Consider the following 23,285-nt stretch of genomic DNA (forward strand, 5'->3'; position numbering starts at 1 on the left):
TTGGCATATCACCCTTTTTGGAGTTTTGCATATTAAAGCGTTCTAGCACCTTATCAATATAAGTTGCTTAAGACAATACCAAAGTTTTGTTCTGTCTATCTCTAAGAATCTTAATGCCCAGAACATACTTGGCTTCTCCCAAATCTTTCATTTGGAATTGTTCAGCTAACCAATTCTTTACTTTTGATAATGATGTTACGTCATTTCCAATCAGTAATATATCATCAACATAAAGAATGAGGAATACTACTACACCATCTTTGATTTGTTTATAGACACAAGGTTCATCAACGTTTTGTTCAAAACCAAACGTTTTAATTGTGTCATCAAATCTAAGATTCCAAGATCTAGAAGCTTGTTTGAGTCCATAAATGGATCTAAGAAGCTTGCAAACTTTTTGCTCTTGACCTTTTAACTCGAACCCTTCTGGTTGAGACATGTAAATGGTTTCGTCAAGGTAGCCATTCAGAAAAGCTGTTTTGACATCGATTTGCCGAATCTCATAATCCATGCACGCAGCTATGGACAAGAGTATACGAATGGATTTTAGCATGGCTACAGGAGAAAAGGTTTCTTCGAGGTTCACTACTATTCTGACTAGAACTAGCAGTTTCCTCTTGCTGTTTTTCATTGGTTGTTGCTGGTGACTTTGCAACTTCATTTGAGACCATCTCCTCCAGAACAACCTTACTGCGAGGTTTGTGGTTATTCACATAGTCATGTTCAAGAAAAGTTGCATTTGTCGATACAAATGTTTTATTTTCATTTGGACTATAGAAAATCCCACCTCTGGTCTCTTTGGAATAACCCACAAACATGCACACTTCAGAGCGTGATTCCCACTTCCCGGTCTTTCCTTTAAGCACGTGTGCAGGACATCCCCAAATTCGAAAATGGTGTAAACTAGGTTTACAACCATTCCATAATTCTATGGGTGTCTTTTGGACAGACTTAGATGGAACAACATTTAATATGTATAGAGCACATTGAATCGCATAACCCCAGAATGACAGTGGTAATGATGAGAAACTCATCACTGATCTAACCATATTTAATAACGTTCTGTTCCGTCTTTCCGAAACACCATTTTGCTATGGCGTTCCAGGTGCTGTGAGTTGGGATTGAATGCCATGCTCACATAGATGGTCCTTGAATTCAAAATCCAAGTACTCTCCTCCTTGATCAGATCGAAGAGCTATTAGTGACTTACCTAATTTCTTTTCAGCTTCTACTTGAAATTCTTTGAACTTTCCAAAAGTTTCAGATTTTCTTTGCATTAAATATAGGTAACCATATCTTGAATAATCGTCAATAAAAGTGACGAAGTATTCATAACCTCCTCTTGCTTGTACTTTAAGTGGACCGCAAACATCTGTATGTACTAACTGAAGTGGTCCTGTGGCTCTTGAACCTTTGGCAGAGAAAGGTCTCTTGGTCATTTTGCCTTCTAGACAGGATTCACAAATAGGGAGAGATCCAATAGATAGTTCTCTTAAAGGACCATTATTTACAAGCCTATTTATTCTGTCTAGACCAATATGGCCGGAATCAGTCTTTTGTCGTTTAATAGATCTTGGATTGGTTGTTTTAAATAATTCAGAATTATTTACAGATTTCTCTTTAGCTTGTAGTTTATAAAGCCCATGGATAGATTTTGCAGAACATATCTTAAAACCATATCTTGAAATAATAATCAAATTATTATTAAAAGATATTATAAAATTTTGTTCGTGCAACATAGAAACAGAAATTAAGTTTCTAGAAAATCCAGGAATATAATAAACATTTTCTAAAAAAAGAAATTTATTATTATCAAATTCTAAACGGGCTGTTCCAACTGCTGCTGCAGAGACAATCTGACCACTGCCTACCCTCATAGTCACCTCTCCATCACCAAGCTTCCTTGTTGAACTAAGAATCGGAAGAGAAAAGCAGACATGGTTAGTGGCTCCTGAATCTACTATCCAGGTTGAGGAATTATCTTTTACTTGTATTTTTGTCTTTGAGGTCAGTGAGATACTTTGAACAGTTTCTTATCCAGTGACCATTTTCTCCACAATGAAGGCAAGTCCCTTTTAGGGTCTTCCTTCTGGAGGTTTTAGTGTTCTTGTTCTCTTTGCATTTGGATGACTTTTTAGGCTTCTCACATATTAATGCAATGTTCAAGTTTGATTTCCATTTCATGTAGTTTTCACCAGTCAAATTTTCATTAGCAAGTAAAGAAGATACAGGATTTGAGCTAGACATAATTGCTGAAAATAAATAAATAAATAAAATGAATTTATGCATATAATAAATATCAGTTATTTTCGGAATAGTAAACGTGATGCATGAATGCAACAAAAAACACAAAAAAAATAATTACTAATTCCACGATTAATTAATTTGAACATTAATGGACCAGCCTTAGGGTAGGTCAGACTAATTCCAAATTAATTTTGAGACAAGCTCTCAAATTTATAAGTTAAAACTTAAATCAATATTTCTCTTTTGACTTATAAACAACCACTTGTTTGGTCAAGAATACACTAGTCCGCTCGAAAGCCTAATGTACCTTGTGAGTGTAACCCATTATTTTAGATCAATGACTTAACTCAAGAGTGTGCCTTAGGATCAGTCAAACTTGAAATACATCATTAAATCTTATTCTTGAAAAGAAGTTTGCCTTGAGAATAACACAGTCGGAAGCCTTCCTTAGGGGGACACAAGCAATGGTGCCGCGAGGCCCTCTCCATGTTATCTCGGTGCTAACTAATAATGGAGACCATGGGACTTATTGTCATAACTCCCTCTCCCACTCACTATTTTAGAACATGTGTTTTCTCAAAACATCCTATGCTTTTTAATTGGTTGTAAATGTAAAGTGATCTATTTTTACCAAATGATATTCTAATAATTACTAATCAAATTAAGCAAAATTAAAATTATAGAACTATGCCCTAATTAGTTCAATTTTATTTTTGCCATAATTACTAAGAATATCATTTATAATTTAATAAAACAATTTTATTAAATACTAGAATTTAAACAACTTTTAAAATCTATTTCCACTCTTGAACTAGTTAAAAACTAGATTTATTATTATATTGACCAGCATATAATCACATAGGACAATCCTAAGGCATGTTTCTACTCATATGAGATGCATGCACAATTTTAAATACTGTGTGGGTTATATGTATGGCATGTCAAAAAATGCATGATAAAGTATCAAACAATTTAATCACATTCAAACATTTAAATAAATAAATACTAGCTAAATAAATAAATAAATGCGGGTCAGGTGTCTTGGGTATTTCTAGAAAAATTACAACACTTGCAAAAATATACACAAAAATGTAAGAAACTAAATAAGACCTAAATAGACCTCTATCTATTACTTAGGTCCTTCACAAGTAGTCTTGATCCATTAAGCCACTTATCCATTTAATTTTGAATTAAAATAACTTTTAATTATCTTAAACAAATTTTAAGAATAATTAACTTGGGTTTGATGCCCAATAGGTTATTAGGCCCAGATTTGAATTTGGGCTCATACAATTAATTCAAAATAAAACAATTTTTAATTATGGGTTAACTTAATTAAGCTCATAATTTAAATGGGCAAATTTTGGATGCAAGCCCTAGGGTTTAGAAAACCCTAGGGGCGGCTGCATGTGGTGGCTCGACATAGGGTGCACGGGCTGCTGGGGTGCGGCAGATGCAGGGGCGCACGCTGGGTTGGAGAGCTGCTGGACAAGTGCGCAGGGGCGCCTGAGCAGGGGCGCGGGGCGCCTGGGCTCTCGGCCTGGTGATGTGCGCAGGGCACATGGCTGGCAGCGGCTGGGCACGCTGCAGGGGATGGGCACGCAGGCTGGGGCTGGGCACGCAGCAGGGCAGCTGGGTGAGGCTCGGGCTTCGGGGCTCGGAACCCGAGGCTCGGGCCTTACAGAATTTTTCAAATAATTTTAACACAGAAAATTAAAATTACAAAAATTCCTATGCCCCAAAATGGCATACATTTTTCATCTAGAATTTTAAGAACATTTCCTAAACCCAAAACACCATATAATTAACGACCCTTAAAAATAAACTATCATCATACATACATCCATCCATTCACATATATTACAATAACATAAGAATGCATATTATGCCCACACAGTAATTAATGTATGCAGAGATTAATGACCGCTCTGGTACCAATTGTTAGGAACGAGTTTCCTAATACGCAGTGGAATGGTGGTGTGGTTGGCCCAGTGTACAACAAAATTTTTGTAACATATTTAAACTACATTTAAATATGCGAATCCATTAATATACATACATTAATCATAAGCAAGATAGTGATAGAAGTCATACCTCTTGAAGCCTGTCAAGTGTCCTTGCTATCTTCTCGTATTTAGAACGATCTTCCTATCCAAGCTGCTCCCACGTACTCACACCAAGATCTTCCAAAGTGTTCTCTACACCTCAAGAAATGTGTGGGCACTTAGAGAATGAATAATAGTTTATTTGTGATTCTACTTGATGTACTCAACACATGAGATCAAGAGACTAGGCCTGAGAATTGGTTCTTTATTTTTAGGGAGAGAAAACTATCGTTCTATTTTTCACAGAGCGAATGTTCTGAGTTGTCTCACACTCACTTCTCTTATCTGAATAATTTTCTGATCAGTCATACTCAACCGAAAATATTCAAAATTTAAAAATAAATATGTAACCATTTTACAATTTACTTTTTAATTAATTAATTATTCCATTAATGAAAAAAATCCAAAAACCAATTTTTGAATTATCCGTTAATTAATTAAATAAATAAATAAAATTGAAAATCCCATCCCTGAAAAAAAAAAATCATGCCCTACACACCACACACAGTCTATGGACTGTTTGTGAACGTGCAGCTTCCTAATTTCTAGGGATATTGGGTTTTCAAATTTTATTTAATTATTTATTCAAATTACTTTGTCAGATAAGATCTAACAACCTGATAACTAATTCAAATTTGAATTCAAATTAATTATCTTTTTAATTAATTATCAAATATAATTAATTATTTGAATAAATATTAATCTTTTAAATTCAAATCTAATTTGAACTTGTCAGATCATTAACTCCCACTCAAATAAAGATATTTAATTAATTCTACCAACTAATTAAATCCAAAATTTTCGAAAATAAATATTTAATTTATTATAATTTCAAAAATTATAATTAATTATTTATTTAATTAAATTTTGAAAATTAATATAATTATTTAATATAATTGAGAAAATTATACAATAATTAAATATTAATTAATTTTATTAACTACAACTAATTTGTAATTAATTAATTAATCAATATTATCATATAATTGCATATTTGGCCTGAAGAACAAATTTCTTCTTAAATATGTCTTTAAACTATTTTTCCTTCATATCAACTCTTACCTTGAACAGTGTTGATAGAGCCGCTATGGGGACCTATGGACCTATAATTCCAAGCTCCAATAAATTTGAGATTATTAATTAAGCTCCTTAATTAAATAATCTTAATTTATTAATCTCATGATTATTCCACTATAAATATGAGACTGCACTCTTGTAATTATAGACATTTCATTTACTGAGTACTTTATATTCATAAAGCGTCCATTGATATAATCATTGTATACAACTTGACCCTCTAATAATGGTTCATAATTAATCGGGAATAAAATTACCGTTTTACCCTTTTAATTGTCTCTTGTTTTCTTAAGTACCATTGACTCTACTAGTGAAGGTTAATTCATAACTAAATTATGAATTTGAGCTCAATAACCTTTCAGTCCCAAAAGTCAACCCTTAAGAGAACCATCATTCAATCTCTTGCGAGAAGGTATAGATTCCATATCTGTAAACTATGTCCCCAGCCATCTATATTAATGAGTTCCCAAAACAAAAGTTTTTAGCCTGATCATTCTGACAAACCCTAACAAGTGAATCAAAGAACTCATATAACATAAACAGGAGTTCGTAGTAACTTCAGGATTAAGATCTATTTGTATATGATCATCAGTTGATATGTTTAATTAATACTTCGAAACGGTATTTCACTGAGTATTAATAAACATATCTGGTCCAGTTCTATATATTCTCTAATTTATAAAGCACCTCCACTAAAGTGTCCTTTCACACTAGTGATCCGGATCTAGATCACATGTATTCATAATACTAGTGGACCGTACTTGCAGTAATTAATCTAAAGATTCCATAACTTTATTTTACTGCGTACTATTCAATTTTATTTATCTCAAACACAATCCTCCCGTACTAATACGTGTTTGAGATTACATACATGAACTTAGGAATTTTCCTAATATTTACATAACATTATCATAGAATAATATAGTCCATAAAATATATGCATAACAAATTCAATTTATTTATTTATTTCAAAAAACAATGTCTACTACATATGCTTTCAGGGCACATTTCCAACATACAATAGGTTGACTGCCCCACAACTATGAAAGTTAGCTCCATGCTAATGTGAAGCTGGACTTGGGGGGAAATTTTTTACCGAAAATTCGGCACTTCCATGTGGCAGCCTGCGAAGTAATGACATGTCTAGACAAGGTGTTGAGATGCAATAGTCACCACCAGCCATTGTACGGACTGAACCTTGCCACTTCCCCAATAGTTAAGAAGAGGCAGGACTCGCCAGTTTCGACCTACTTCTCCCATCGCGTGAAGCCAAATGATCCTTAGATAACCACACCAACATCAATCATAAGAAGAAAAGGGCCATAGCCAATCACCCTAACCAGATGCACAAGTCGAACAAATACGTATCACAAGGATCTACTAAAGTCTCCATCGTACATAGATGATCCCTGTGGAACCTCACCAGTCGTCGGTCGCTAGTAGCTGGTCGTTGGTGGCCGAGGCCCCTCGCTGCTCGCCAGTGGCCCTCATCACCCGAGCCTCATTTCACAATTGAGTGTGCCTCTAACAATTAAATGAAAAGGACACATCAGATTTCCATTTTTGATGAGATACAAACCTATCTTCGAGTCAAGTGTACCAAAATTTAGCCTGAACGAGAAACAAGGTGCCACTGTCAACTCTACTCACCTCCGTGACTATAAATAGTACAACCTACACAGTAGCAAATAAACAAGTCGGAGATTTGAGAAATCAGTCAGTAGCTATTTATTTTCAGAGAGAGCTTCTTCTCTCCATCACTGTAACTACCCCAAGAGCAAGACCAAACTTAGCTTGCTCTTGAGGGTTCAAAGTTCATAAATAATACTGACTAAAGTGGACGTAGGCCATCTTTTTTGGGCCGAAACACTATAAATCTTTCTCTCATTCATTTACTATTGCATTTATTTCTCTGTTCTTTAGCTCACTGTTCATCATTAAAGATCTATCCTGAGGTATTACACACAAATGCCTCTTCATTTATCACTTCGTGTGAGTTGGTGAAAAAATGAGTCAACACTGTCAAACCCATTATGTTGAGAAAGTGCTTGACAAATTTAGTCATCTCAAAATCAAAGAGGAAAATATACCATTTGATTCAAACATGAGGCTTGAAATGAATCAAGGAAGAATGGTGGCTTAATTGGAATATGCAAATGTAATAGGGAGCCTAATGTATGTTGCTCATTGTACTAGAGCGGACATTGTATATGCGGTTAGTAAACTTAATGTGTTTACTAGAAATCCAAGTATCAAGCATTGGTAGTATATTTTAAGGATTTTAGGATACCTTAAGTGTACCAAGGAATATAGCCTTCACTACTCAATTTTTCTTAGAATACTTGAAGGATATTCCGACGCTAGTTGGATATTGGGAGTGAGAGATAATCTCTCCACCAGCAGTTGGGTGTTTACTCTTGGAGTAGGTGCTATCTCTTGGGATTTCAAGAAACAAACTTGTATATCACACTCAACCATGGAATCATAATTTATAGCTTTAGTGAAAACCAGCAAAGAGGCCAAGTGGCTTAGGGATCTCATGTTGGATATCTCTTTTACTGGGGATATGGTATATATGATCTCGATACATTGTAATGGTCAATCTACTCTTACTAGAGCATATAATAGTGTGTATAATAGGAAGTCTATACATATAAGTCTAATACATGAATATGTGAGACAATTGATACAAGATGGAATCATATCATTCTTATATGTTAAGACAAGTGAGAACTTAACAAATCCATTTACAAAACCTATTGTGATAGGGTTAGTAAGTTTGTTATTGATTTTATCAACCTTATGCAAGAGCACGTATCGTAACAAGTAGTATATTAAAATTGATCCTGCAAAGACTAATCTATAAGTTGTTAGTTACAAAACACTATTTTTCTTTCATTCTAAGTTAAATAATAATCAAAGAAGCATGAAAATTAAAATAAAACATTAAGAAAAATAACACAATTAGAAATAAAGAATTTCAAGAATTAAGAATTCTAGGCCTTTAATTTCTCCCTATGTTCTTCCATAAGAATCTTTCTTCATCTTTATTTTAATGTTCTAATGGCTATTCTAGGGTTTCTAAGTATTCACAAGGTTTTTTCCAAATCTCAAGTGAATCAAACAAATAGATTAATTAAAATATTCCTATAAAGAATTTAAATCTATCAATAGCATTAAGTTTAGCCCTAATTTTTCTACCTCGAGTGATATAGGTATATTCCAATCCCAAACACAAATCAACACAAACAAGTCAATCCTAGGCTATATTGATTTGGTCTAATTTATATTTTCTCTTCCGAATCCCACCGAAATTACTAAATAAATTCTAAAGTTGATCACTCTTTGAAAAACATTAAGCACAAATAAATATAAACAATTAATATGAACATCAAAATAAAGAATAAAAAAGAAAACTTATTTATAAACATAGAGTTCCATTAAAGCCCTATAAAAAGAATTTAGTTCATGATCATAAAAGAAAATACCAAACAATAGTCACAAGTCATGGTTTGAAATTTAAAAGAAAAAGATAAAACAAAGAAGAAGAAGAAGAAGAAGAAGAAGAAGAAGAAGAGATAAAACTAGTGTGTAGATCCATTTTCAATCTTCAAAATCCACTCTTGTCTTGTGTTTTTTTTCCAAAAACTTGCTCTCAACATTCAGATATGATCTCATATGATAACCCTTATGAAATTTATTAAATCCTACTTAAATACAATTAAAAAAGACCTTAAATTAAGCCCTAATTGCAACACTACGTTGTCATGTGAAAATTTCACGCTGGCTTGTACAGCATACTGTCCAAAGCATTTTTTCTTATTTGACCATGTTTAGTAAACACATGCATAACTTTCTCATCTAATCTCCAAATGAGACGATTTAAAATGATTTAAAAAGCTGAGAAATGGATCTACAACTTCTATTTCCCGATATTTCCTAAGAAAATGCTTGGATAATAGTCAAAATTTATGTTTAAGTTTCAGACTTGCATGGAGATAAGCCAAATCAAAATATGACTTAAACAAAAAAAGTTAGCCCATCTCCAAACTCCATATTTCTCATGAAATTTTCCATTATAAAAATTAAATTAACTATTAAGAATAAAATTAAAAAATAAATAAACATAAGACACACTAAACTAATCAAAATCCTAATAAAAATAATAGTGAAAATAACTCTATTTCATAGAGTCAACAAAAGTTCCACTTCAAAAGGGATGAGACCGAAACTCCTAGAATAAGAGATTCACTAATGATGGAAACCCAAATCCAACCTTGTTAATATCATGGAAAATAGTTCAATGGGTAAGAACAATTCATTGATAACAGGATGGTTACAACACTACAACTAATGTGAGTTCCATCCAAGATGGTTAGTGTTGGTTGCTACCGAGTGAGGGTTAAAGCAAAGGTTATTAATGAAGTTCAATTGAGTGAAACAAACTTCTACCAATGTGAACTTAGAGGTGGTGACGCCTCTCATGGGAGTTAGAGTTTCTCCCCGAAAAGTTCATGAAAGGATGGCCACATGGCCATCTGAGTGCTAAGAGAGACAGTGAGAAAACAAATGACCAAGTAGAGGTATGTGAGGTATCACTTGTTTTATCATAAGGAGTATTTGGTTGAAGCTTTTAAGAAACCAATGATTTCGATAAGACTATGTGATATTTTCACTAAGGTAAAGTTCAAGTCAAAAGACATTTTATTTTAGGCACAATACTATTTTGAGCTAGAGGAAGAAGTTTGATTTTTAACCAAGTAGGGGAATGTTAGGATTGGTTAAAATACAAAGTCCAAGTGTTCTTATAGAAGCTAGGTGTAAAACTTTAAATGGTTTCACATAGTGAAGATGTAAAATTTGAGTTTATATTGTAGGCATTTAAAAATTATGTTTTTGGGTCCAAAGTGATACATTGAGGTATCTAAGGATGCCCAAAAATTATGGGAGCATTTGGAGGTGTCTAAGAAAAATTTTGAGAGTTTTGACCTGCCTAGGTGGCGTTGCATTGCCACCTTCAAGGTCTTGCATCACCTAAAACTCTGGGGTTTTGGCTATGCCCAATAGATTTCATATCTATGAAGTATGTTCCCAACCACTTGCAATTCTATGACCCCAAGATGTCAGGAATTCGATCGTAGGAATATTGAACTTTACCCAATAAGTCAAAAGTAATAAAAGCACAAATAAGAGTTCACAACTCACTTTAGGATTGAGGTCATGTCTTAAACGACCATTGATTGATGAATGTTCAACTTCTATATTCTAACAGAAATTGTCAGGAGTTCTTTCTTTCATTGTGTCCCAGTCAAATACAATCTATATTGTATACGATACATCTATTTCTCTGTGTCGCTACACTTAACAGTCCAAATAAACTGCTTTATTTTAAACAAAAGATAGACTGTACTCACAATCTTTATTAAATAATGCTCCTACTTTATTTAGAGATTACAAACAATTTTTTTTATTATCTTGAATTAATCCTCTTGTATGTATGTCATTATACATATACCTAATTCAAGACAACATCAATAATACTGGCTCTTGATAATAAATGACATGTATAATTAAATACAAATATTAGTGCAAAATATTAATTTTATGTAATTAACAGTAATTGTTCATATATAAATATGCTTAAAGGGAAAAAATCCTAACAAAAAGGATAACCATTTTGGCACTAAGAAGAATGAAGGGCAATTCAAGGGAAATAAGGGACCTTATTTTGTTTGTAGCAAAGGTGGTCACTTGGTGAACGAGTGCAAATTTAATAATTCCACTAACTATGGACCGGAGGCCAATGCAATAGAAGAGGATTTGGTTACAACATTGAGTGAAGTGAATGAAATCCAAGACAAAGTACAAGGATGGTGGTATGATACTTGTGCCACCATTCATGTGACTTATGAAAGGTCTGTCTTCAAGACATTTGAGGAGTCCAAGGAGGGACATGGGATAAAAATAGGAAATTAGCATAGGTCCAAGGTTGAAGGAAAAGGCAATGTGAATCTCTTCTTTACTTACCAAAAAGAAAGTACTACTCACTAATGTCCTCTATTGCCGGACATGAGTAGAAACCTTGTAAGTGGTAGCTTGTTGAGTAAACCAAGCATCAAAGTAGTGTTTGAGTCCAATAAACTCATTTTGTCCAAAGGAAAAAAAATTATGAGAAAAGGGATATGCCTGTGATTTGATGATACAATTTTGTACTCTTGATTCCAATGTCAATAATAATAATAATGCTATTTCTTCTTGCTATATGCTTGATTCAAATTCTATTACTTTATGGCTAATAGGCTTGCACATGTAGGTTTTAATACGATTAAAAGAGTAATTAAATGTGGTTTTATTAATAGTGATAATGTTGAGCATGATAAATGTGAACTATGTATGAAATCTAAAATGACTAAGAAACTATTTCCTAGTGTTGAAAGAGAAACTAAGTTGTTAGATCTAATACATAGTGATTTATGTTAACTTAATGGAATGATGAGTAGAAGTGGAAATAGGGACTTTATTACCTTCATTGATGATTGTTCTAGATTCACATATGTTTACATGCTTAAGAATAAAGATGAAGCATTTGATGTGTTTAAAATATATAAAACCGAAGTTGAAAATAAATTGGAAAGGAAAATAAAAGTAATTAAAAGTGATAAGGGTGGTGAATACTTTTCCAATGAATTCAACTTATTTTGAAATTTACATTTGATGAAACATGTTAAGTTTTGAAATTTTTTATCCAAAATTTGAATAAATAAAAAATTGAGATTTTATTAATTATGTAAAAGAATAATTATAGCATTTTTGTCATTTGAACTTTAATACTATCAAATTGTTCTCCTTAAAATATATGGATTGTTAAATTTTTTTCCTAAACTATTATATTTACGAAAACATAGTCATTCCGTTAGCTTCTTCTACTCTATTTTGTCACTTAAAAAAGGATGTGGCATAAAATAACCAAATAAGGACCATTTGGAGTCCATATTCTTTGTAGCAGATTTCTTGGGTAATGGTTGGCTAGTTATAACTTAAAACATTTGTCTACAGAGTTTATTTTTCTTAATAGTTGGCTTGAGATTTTTTTTTTAAATGGTCTAATAAAATTTACAACAGTGGTTCAAAAATGAAATCTCAAAATAAGGCATCGGCACAACATACATTTTTTTTTATCAAGAAGGAAAACTTCATTAATCAACCAGCCAATTACACCCTCAACTCACTACACAACTACTGAAGAAGCTACAGAAGCTCCTCAAAAACAATAGCAGTAACTAATTACATTTTAATCTGTGTAAAAGATCTCTATCTAATCTGGACAATTTCCTCTTGTTAACAATATACAACCTATATGTGCAGAGTCCAAGAACTTTACTTAGCTAATTGTTTAGTAGTGTTATAGTATGTTTAGTGTTATCTTTGTTACTATGGATTTTTGGTGCAGACCGGGAATTATTTGGACACTCATAGTAGTACTTATAGATTTTCTAAGTTTAACCTATAGTTTAAGGATATTAAGTTTAACCTAAGGTTTGATTAATGTGACTGATATTAAGGATTATATTTATTATACTATAAGGTTTAGATATCAACCAATAGGATTTTAAGCACATGTTATGAATGGTAATTAAGGATTAAGTATTTTTGAGGATTAAATTTAATAAGGAGTAAAGTTTGAATGTTATAGGGTCAGTCAGCAGCTTTGAATACGTTGAGGGCTTAGTCAAGGCTGTTTACTCCATTCAAACTTAGCTAAAAATGTGTAATTTCGTGTTTAAATATTCAGTGAGTGCCGATATATCGCAGCTATAGGGGGCGATATGTCGCAGCACGTAGATACGGAAAACACGAAACGATGCACGGTCGCCTGGGGCATACTGGCCCAGGCAATATATCGCCTACAGGGGGCGATATATCACCTCCTTCAGCATATGTTCAATTGTTTTTTAATTCTTTTCCTTTCAGCCATTCAAACTTCTTCATAAGTCCAGCATCTTTTGAACGAGTCTTCAGCCTCTGCTGAACGATTATTCAAATGATTTTCACTTAAAAAGCCATTATTTTTATTCAAGTAAAATCAAGATACTTTCATTCCAAAACTCTATAAATAGGACCTAGTACCCAGCCATTATTCACCTTTTGCTCTAAGTTCAGAAGCTGCTAGTGTTAAGTGAGGGTGTGAGAGTGTAAACACCTGGTTTGGGAAAAACATAAGCTTAAACATCATAAGCTTATCAAACACTTTGGGAAGTGAGGTTCTATAGTATTTCAGTTGAGGTGTAGATTGGTCTTTCAAGTCTTTGAGGTAACCAAAACTCTAGTTCCTTTCTGTATTATGTTATTTTCTTCCTCATAGTCTTCTACTCAATTTCTAACCTTAATCTTTATTTTGGTTAGGGAATCCAAGTTCTTAAGCACATAAGTTGTGGTAAGCATGTTTCTCAAATGGTTTAGTCTTCCCATTTCCTTTTCATCTCTTTCCTTCTTTCAACTCACTCATGTTCATTATGGTTTTAGGAGTGTTCCAAAAGTCCCAACTCAGTCCATTATATCCCGGTAACTTTGGTAAGGAAAATAGGCTAGAATCAATATGTTATGTGCTTATGTTATCTATATGTTTTATGTTATTAATGTGTTATGATATGTATGTATGTTTGTAGGCTTGGGCATATGACCCATATGACTAACAAGACCCCAAATGGATTATGGGCATATGACCTACTTAGCTAGTAGGACCCCATTAATTCCATGGGCATATGCTTGTTTAGTCTATGGGACCCCAAGTAATAATGGCCATTATAATAAGTGTATGTTATATGTATTATGTTAAGTCTTTATGTTTCTTATGAAATTATGTATATGATTAAGTGTTAGATTTTTCCTTGCTGGGCATTAGGCTCATTCCTTTCTGTTTATGTGCAGGAAATAAGCTTTAGAGGTGGAAAGATTCGTGACGCTTAGAGGATGTGTATCGATGGTGAATGGAGTCAAGGGACCGAGCGTTATTCGATTCGAGGATGTAGTCTTGTTTATGTTTTTTTTATGGTTTTAAATGTATTTTCCGCATTTTCTATGTAACTCTTTTTAGTTTTTAAGTTATTTTTGTTTTAAAGACAATGGGTACCCATATCCTACTTATTTTATGAAAGTAAACTTTGTTTTTATAAGTTACTTATTAAAATTATGGTATTTTCGCAAATGTAAGTTCTTTTAAGGATTTTATGTATAGTTTCGTTAATGGTCCAAATAGTCTAGAGTAGTGGGTCATTACAGTATGACACTATTGTCTTTACATCTAATGCAATCAAAGAATCTGATTTAGAGCACCCCTCAAAGACGCATCTGTTTCTGTTCAGCCATATGCAATAACAAGTTGCTGCCAGAATTGCTATGCTTACACGCCTCATCACACCAGAAACCTTCAGGGACAGCCACGACAACCAGCCAGCAAACTCCAGCGGCCAACTCCTAAAACCCAGCCACCTAAACACAAGCTCCACTACTCTTCGAGACAAGAAACATTAAAAAAAAAAGATGATGATGGGATTTAGGATGGTCATTACAAACAGGGCAGAGTAATGAATCTAATACAATGTGAAATCTACCCATATTGTCTCTTGTTAGCAGCTGGGTGTTAACCACTTGCCAAAGCAGAAAACGATGCTTGGGTAAATTAAGGCTACTCCAAATTGCCCTATGAAAGCTAACTTGAGATTGAGGAAGGAGACTGTTGTACAAAACAGCAGAACAAAATTTACCAGAGCTACCAGCCTTCCATATCTCAGCAAAAGAGAATTTAAACCTCAATCTACCGGCACAACATACATTTGATATGATAGCTTTTCACACATTTCGGAAAACAAGTATAAAACTGTATTGGTATATATACTTTAAGTTATTAATATGCTATAATTATATTAGTGACGTGTCTAATATCTGTGATGCTTTTTTAGCATTGGTAATTGATGTCTTTTAATATTGGTATATATTTTCTTCGTGAAGATGTACAAAGTAAAAAAAAGTATATATTTAATTGCAACACTAATTAAATATATATTGTGTGTATATGCTGAATCTTTATAATTCAAACGTCACAAAAAAAGGGTTTCTTCTACAACAACACATAAATCTTGTCTCAAAACAAACTCTAAGCAGTTGACAACTTATCATGAATGAATAATTCAAGTTCAGTTTGTCCACTTTTTGCCATACACTTTATTCTTTCTCACACACCCTTTATAATTCTATGCCGACTTCATCACTTCAACACGTATTGCATTGAATATGTAATATGTATGACTTCTCTTATTATCTATACATTATGCATTGTCTTATCAATCATAATGTATTGTTAATAATATTTATGACTTCTCTTATTATCTATACATTATACATTATCTTATCAATCATAATGTATTGTTAATAATATGTATGACTTCTCTTATTATCTATACATTATACATTATCTTATCAATCATAATGTATTGTTAATAATATGTATGACTTCTCTTATTATCTATACATTATACATTATCTTATCAATCATAATGTATTGTTAATAATATGTATGACTTCTCTTATTATCGTGGTGGCAAATCCCTCCTTCCTTTTCGGACAATTATATTTTGAATCATCAATAATCTTGATTTTCCTCTATTTCATTAGTTAATTATCATTCGATGATTGCTTAAATATCTAAACACTAGTACAACATAAGAGATTTTTCATGTCGGTTAAAAACTTTACTACGTACAATGGTCGTGCAAAGCTCCCAATAATAGTTATAAAAGCTGAGCAAATATTTTGTTTTTTCTTTTCATGCTCCTGAAAATCTTTGCAATTCAACGCTTTACAAATATCAAAGGAAAAACCTACTTAATATATGAACAAATTGAGCTCACCAAAAGAAGTTGAGCATGTGAAGTACATGTGTAGCGTCTCCAAATATTACTTAGCTAGATAGTATCACTACTACAAAATTGTACTTAGACGACATGCATGAGATGATGTTTGTAGTAAAACTGTCGTGTCATGTTAAAAATATACATGACACAACAGTCGCTCACAAACTGTTGTGCCATGCAAATTAAAACTCACATGAAACGACAGTTCTAATGAGACTGTTGTAACATGCTTATTTTTAACATGAGACAACATTTCTACTTAAACTGTTGTTTAATGCAATACAATTTTTCTAATCAAGTACTAATTTAATTTGTATTTTTTTAATATAATTTAATATATTTTATGTAAATATATTAGTAAAAAGTATTAATTAATAATTTGCAACACACAATACCTACTAGTTACAGAATGAGTTTTATTTTTAAATGAGTTATTCAAATAATTGTTTATTTTTTTAATACTTTTTTTGTAATATTAATTGCTAATTGAATTACTTATTATATATTTAATAAAATAAGATTTCTTTTATTAAAAATTCATTAATGATTGTGTTGTTTGGTAACACTTAAAAAAATAAGTTTTTATTTAGTTAATTAAAAAATTGAGAATTAAACATAAAACAGTGTTTGGTAACTTTATTTTTATTTATTATTTTTAAAATTTTAATTAAAATTCATTAAATTTTGAAATAGAATTTTTTTCACTTTTAATTTTTTTTAAACCGTTACGACTTTTTGTTTCTTTTTTTTTTCTTCTCTTCTTCAAATCAACACCCCATTTCATATTGTTAAAGAAAAAATAAAAATAAAATTTATCAAACGCGTTTATTGTTTTTAAAAACAAAAAATAATAAACGCGTTTGATAACTTTTATTTTTATTTTTTGTTTAACAATATGATATTTTGATTTGAAGAATAGAAGAATAAAAAAAAGTAAAAGTTGAAAACAGTTTAAAAAATTTTGAAAGTGAAAAAATTCTATTTTCAAAATTTAATAAATTTAAATTAAAATTTTAAAAAATAACAAATAAAAATAGAGTTACCAAACATATTTTATGTTTAATTGTTAAATTTTTTAATTACTTAAATAAAAAACTATTTTTTAAGTATTACCAAACAATATAAAATTTTTTACCAATTAAACACAACACATAATTATTAAAAATTTATAGTATTAATTTTATTTTTTTCTTTTAAAACTAATAAAAACTATTTTTTTAAAAACAGATTATTTTTTCTCTTCTTTATTTTTTAAAGAATGACTTATTTCTAGGTTAAAAAATTGCCCCAGTAATCTTGACCCCCTCCACCCTCGTTTGACCTCGCGTGCAACACCTCCTCCATGACGGCGCCTCCCACCTCCGTTCGACAACCCCGAACAGCACCCCAAGACAGTAGCCCAGCCGCCGTTCGACCCCAAAACAGAAACCCCGCCATTGCTCGACATCCACAACAGTTCGTGTGACTGGAGTCAACCTCTCTTCTCCGGCGACTGGATCCTTCCTTCTCAGGCGACAACACCTCAGGTGCACCACAGATTCTCCAGGTATGGACCTCCGCCCTCTCTCATATATGTTCATAGCTCACACACGATTAGAGCAATCACTGGAGTCCCAATTGCTTTCTTTCCCTTTTCTTTATTTTTTTTCCTCTCAAAGTTCAAACTCCCAATAATTCTTCTCAACTTTCTTTCTTTTGATTTCTGGGATTGAAGATTCAGAATGTCTAATTGGGTCTATTTGTAGAGTTTTGTGTTGTTAAATCTTACCTTGATTTGTTTATAAAACTATAGAAATTGTCCTGTATTGTAGAAGAGCTACTATTGGTTTGATTCTTCTTTTGCTTCTTGTTCATGTTGCAGTCCAAGTTTAATTTGATTGATTTGGTTCTCAAGTCTTGCTGTCTTACCTTCCACCATAGCTATTAATCGAACTTCTCCTAAATTTCTTTTGACAGCTAATTATGAAGTTCTTTCTTTTGATAGTTTCTTTGAAGTGTTCCACATTTTTGTAACTAAACTGTAAAAGTTTTCTCCATTTTTTAAAGCTAGACTGATAATTTTTTGTTCTTAGTATGTTGCTTGTGACAACAATAATTCTGACTGCAATTTTGTTGGTGTAATTTGTGCAGACCATCATGGTTAGTAGATGGTAACATAATCTCTACAAAGATCAAGAGTGCATCTAGCAACCATGATCTTGAAAGAATTAATTGGAAAAGCAACCCAGCTAGAGCCTGTCCTAATTGTGAATTTGTGATTGACAACAATGAAGTAAGATTTCCATTATTTCTTTATCCTCTGTGTACTTGGGAGAATTATAAAGATGATAGAGAAAAGGGAATCACGGGGGCAGAGAAACAAGCTCTGAGGTCCCAGCCTCTCATGGGCATCCACATAGTGATATCTACAGTTTTCTGGTGCTGGGGTTAGGCGGGGAGCCTAGTTTCATTAAATAAAAAATCTGGATGAATTTTTATAATGCCATATTATTGTCTGGTGAAGTAGAATTTTATTGAATAACTTGCTAATAGTAGGGCTAACTACTTAAATAATAGGTATAAGCTCTTTTAATGTAGACTATGGGTTCTACTTTGCATCTATTATAATTGGGTTACAGGATGGCTACTCATAATGAGTGCAAATATTTTTCATAATACTGTCTCATTTGTCAGACGAAGTAGAAATTGCTAGTGTAACTTTCTTACAGTATGGTTAAATACTTAAATTCTACTTATAAAGCTCTTATAGACTATGAGATCTCCATCTCGTCTATTATAATTGAGTAGCAGCTTGTTTAATTATAACGAGTGCAAAGCATTTTCAGAATGCCATCTTATATGATCTGGCAAAGTAGAGTTTGGTATGGCTGCTTAGTCCCCTGCATCTGTGATTTAGCAAAAATATATTTCCCTTAGTGACCTCCTAGACATTCTCAAGGATCAAGGTACTGGATTGGAAATTTCTGTCATGCTATTTGTGTGCTTACTATATATTTCCTGAGTTGTTTCCTAGAGAGAGTTTTAATTGGCTGGGTGAAGAGAGAGGGAGAGGCAAGTTCTCGAAATCCTGTTCTGTTTGTAATTTTTTTGATACGTTCTCATAATACAATCATTCTCCCTAATGATCCCTACGAGTTAATGAGTGGAAAGATGGTAGATGGTTACGAATTATATTGGGAAGTGAAAATTGATTCAAAAATGTTTTTTTTTTTGCAATGTGGTATACTCTAGACTAGTTGTGCAATCCAAGATGTTGAACTTAGAGAGCTATTACATAGCTACTATGGAGCCAGTGAGAAGAAATATCACATTAATAATTTAGACGAAGATAAGGTTATGGTGTTTTATAATGTGGCCGTAATTAATGACATTAGCCTTCAGCCACCTCAACAAATTATTGCAGTAGTTTGAATAGCTGCGTGGCACATCTTGGTCAATCCATGCTAAAATTTCTCTTGATTTTGCTCATTTATTATTTTAGAAAGAATGTTTACCCAATCTGTCAGTGTTCTCTCACATTATTGATTGCTAGTTTTACTTGTATATATGTTTCTTACATATTTTCTAACTTCCATGCTCAATTCTGATCTTTTCATGCGATCCTCTACTTGAGAACTTTTATTTATTTATTTTTTAATGTTTTTTGGAGGATAGAGAGCCTAGTTCATTATTTCATCTTGTTCTGGGAGAATTAGGCCATTTGGATTCTTATTGATGTTGCTGTCTAATAATGACATTTTCTCTAGTATGGCAATGGATGTGTTGAAGGAAAACTGTGCCAATATTGTTTTAGTAGAATATATTTATCATAGTACTAAAGTCAAATTAATGGAGCATAATAGCATGTTAACATGATATTGAAACATACCAATCTTGTCTGTACTTGAAAATATTTGTAAAATTGTCTTTGCTGCTATTATGTTGTATTCCTCATGAACATAAGGCAACAACTTGAATTGACAGGCTTTTCAGAAGTAGTGTTAGTGAGACCTTGTAGTGTAACAATTATTATAATTTTTATTTCATTTTTCATGCTGTCCTCCTAAATGTTGGTTTCTGAACATCTTGCAGAGCTTTACACAAAGAAAATGTTTCAGTTGCTACAGTCTGCTTATTCTACAATAAGGATCCAAGACACTGCTCTTTTTCTAGGAATGAACGAGGATAATTCCACAAATTGTAAGACTCTTTTTCTTTCTTATATGAAAAAAGCTAAAAACCCTCCAATGTCCAAAATGATTCCATAGATGTCTTTATCCTAACGCTCTCTTGATCAAGTATTCAATTTTTTCTAAACACATTTAATAAGTGCAAATAAAGAAACTTTATATGTGAAAAGTACTTGCAAAACTGGGAAAGTAAAACTTACTATGTATGACGATGCAATAGAACTATCATTACTCCTACTAAGGTTCTTCCAAAACACAATAGCCTAGAATTATGTTACTTCTATGTCTGTAGTAGTAAGGTTTTCCTGATCCGTCGATCGTGAATGAACTGAGATTCCTGAAGAGGCTCTGGCTACTTTGAAACAAATATCATATTGTGGTCTCAGCTAGCCTCAAAGTTTTGTTAAGAATTTGCTAGTTGCAGTCATGCAATGAACTCCCACAATAATTGTCAGATATAAACATTTTGATGTATGATACTAGCAAAAACATTGATCCCTAAGATTATATAGTAGCTGTGATGATTTTGCTATTTCATTCTATCTTTCTGTTTTTGAGTTGCGTTTATACTTTCCTTAGCAGTAGATATTATTTTTAATGTATGAGCATTGCTAACTCTGTTAGGAGTTCTTTCATCTGCATATAATGATTGAATATTAATGATTTTGTTGAATATGTGTTTCATTGAATGAGGTATTTTATTACTTGTGATTTATTTGTGAGAGTTTCAAGATTTTAGAAAATTACAACAAGAAAGGCGTAATCATTTACAATACCCTCATAGGACTTCACGCCATAGCTATACTGAATTGGAAGCTGATTTAGTAAGTACATATATAGAACGAATTATGCCTGGTTTTATGTTTTCTTCATTTGATGTTAAAATTGACCTAATTCAATTATATGCAGCAAGCTAAGTGGGGCACAACAGAGCAGAAAGATCGATCTATACTCTGGAAGGTGGCCAGAAAAGATTCTTCTGGCAACTATGTCACCGAGTGTGACAAGGTCATGGGAGAGGCCATCGTAAGCAGTAAAACGTTAAATGATTTTTGGTAATTTTTTTTTATATTTTAGTAACAAACAAATAATTGATTAAATTTTGTACAGGAAGAAATGCTTGAGCAAAGAAAAGAAGGCAAACTGATTGAGATCGGAACAAATGACATCCTAACACAAGTGTTAGGTACTGCTGAGCACCTCCGTCGAGTTCGAGGCCAGAGTCAAGGTGTCACACAAAGAGACTACTTTCATAAGCCAATTGGGGGGGGGGGGGGGTCTAAGAGGCTTGCTAGAGTTACCTTTTGAAATCATAGCTAGAGTTTCTTGAGAGGATGAGTCATAGCTAGAGTAACTTTTGAAATCAGAATTAAAAAAATATACTAATTGTAGTTCTTAGTTAGCACTTACATAGTTATTCCAATTGAGTTCTATATTCCATGTGAGTTAGCACTTACATATTTTGATCGTGTAATTTTTAGAGTTGGAACATACTGAGTTCTATTGATTTTGTTTGCCTGTTCATTCTGTCTGAACTATGTTGTAATTACACAGGAAATTATGAATGAATATAGTGGTTGAAAATAGATAAATGAAAAAAATTCTCATATTCTATAGGGGACGTCGGTCTCCACAAAACTGTCGTCTTATGTATTGCCGGGACGATGCTTGCACATAAATTGTCATCTCATGTACTGTAGGAGGATGACGCTTGAGTAGAAACTGTTGTCTCATTTACTGCAGTGGATGACACTTGCACAGAAACTGTCGTCTCATGTACCATAATAGACAACGTTTGTATAGGAACCATCGTCTCATGTATGACAAGAGATGACGCTTTTATTTAAACCGTCGTTTCATGCTTTACATGGCATGACATTGCATGGGATGACGGTATTAGAACCGACGTACGAGAGTCCATACGACGGTTTAAAACCATCGTCCCGTGTCAATTTTGTAGTAGTGGTAGTAGCTTGTGCTGTAGTATTTTAGTTTTCGTGGTTATTGGTTCAAGTTGGGATTTAGTTGGAAACTCATAGAGATAGTTATGAATTTTATAAGTTTAGCCTAAATTTTAGAAATATTAATTTTAACAAAATGTTTGATTAATATAGCTGGTCTTATAAATGATATTTATTATAACCTAAGGTTTAGATAGAGTAATTAAGAATGCGACACTTGTCACATGTATGTTTATCAAGAATTTAAGGATTTTAGATGAATAAATTAATCTAGGATAAACCTAGGAAGTCTAGAACCTTCTCTCAGCTATTAGGATCACGTTTTACTCAGTCAAAGTGGTTTAACAAATTCATGTGTGCTGAAAGTGTGCAAAAACGTGTTTGATATATCCGCGTATGCCGATATATCGTAGCTATAGGGGCTGATATATTGCCTATGATTGATACGGAAAACACGTCGACTTCACACGAACGAAACCACGGAGGCTCAGGATTATGGGGCTGGCGATATATCACCTATAGGGGGCGATATATCGGCTCCCTTTGGCATTTTTGAAAATTCGTGGATTCCGAGCTAGAAACAGACCTCAACAACTTGGACTTGCTATGTTTGGTATTGTATAGTCCTTAGCCACTCCAGCTAGGACGTCATATCTAATCCTTCCCAACTGTAGGTCACTCAACTGTTTCTCCTTGATCCTCTCTAAAAGAGTAGACTGCATGGTGATGTTGGCTAACTGGCCAACCACTAGCTCAATACCTGCTCCAGTCATATCCTCTGCCAACTCTCTTGATATCTGCCTCACATCTGTCTGA

General features: G+C 32.9%; 1 protein-coding gene across 6 annotated transcripts; it reads left to right on the forward strand.

The window, feature by feature from the left end:
- Window positions 1-18,292: 18,292 nt before the first annotated feature.
- Window positions 18,293-22,030, forward strand: LOC133801335 (uncharacterized). Of its 6 annotated transcripts, XM_062239505.1 has the most exons (6): window positions 18,293-18,348; window positions 18,470-18,611; window positions 20,411-20,518; window positions 21,241-21,332; window positions 21,418-21,534; window positions 21,619-22,030. In XM_062239505.1, exons 3-6 carry the CDS (start codon window positions 20,428-20,430, stop codon window positions 21,814-21,816), a joined length of 498 nt encoding a protein of 165 aa, XP_062095489.1. In that variant the 5' UTR covers window positions 18,293-18,348; window positions 18,470-18,611; window positions 20,411-20,427; the 3' UTR covers window positions 21,817-22,030. The 6 variants fall into 6 exon arrangements, 3 of the variants coding, with proteins under 3 accessions (XP_062095489.1, XP_062095488.1, XP_062095490.1); XR_009876830.1 differs by lacking the exon at window positions 21,241-21,332 and having other exon boundaries at window positions 21,422-21,534; XR_009876831.1 differs by lacking the exon at window positions 21,241-21,332 and having other exon boundaries at window positions 18,470-20,518.
- Window positions 22,031-23,285: the final 1,255 nt, after the last annotated feature.

This window comes from Humulus lupulus, chromosome 9, assembly GCF_963169125.1.
Source record: "Humulus lupulus chromosome 9, drHumLupu1.1, whole genome shotgun sequence".
Lineage (NCBI taxonomy): Eukaryota > Viridiplantae > Streptophyta > Magnoliopsida > Rosales > Cannabaceae > Humulus > Humulus lupulus.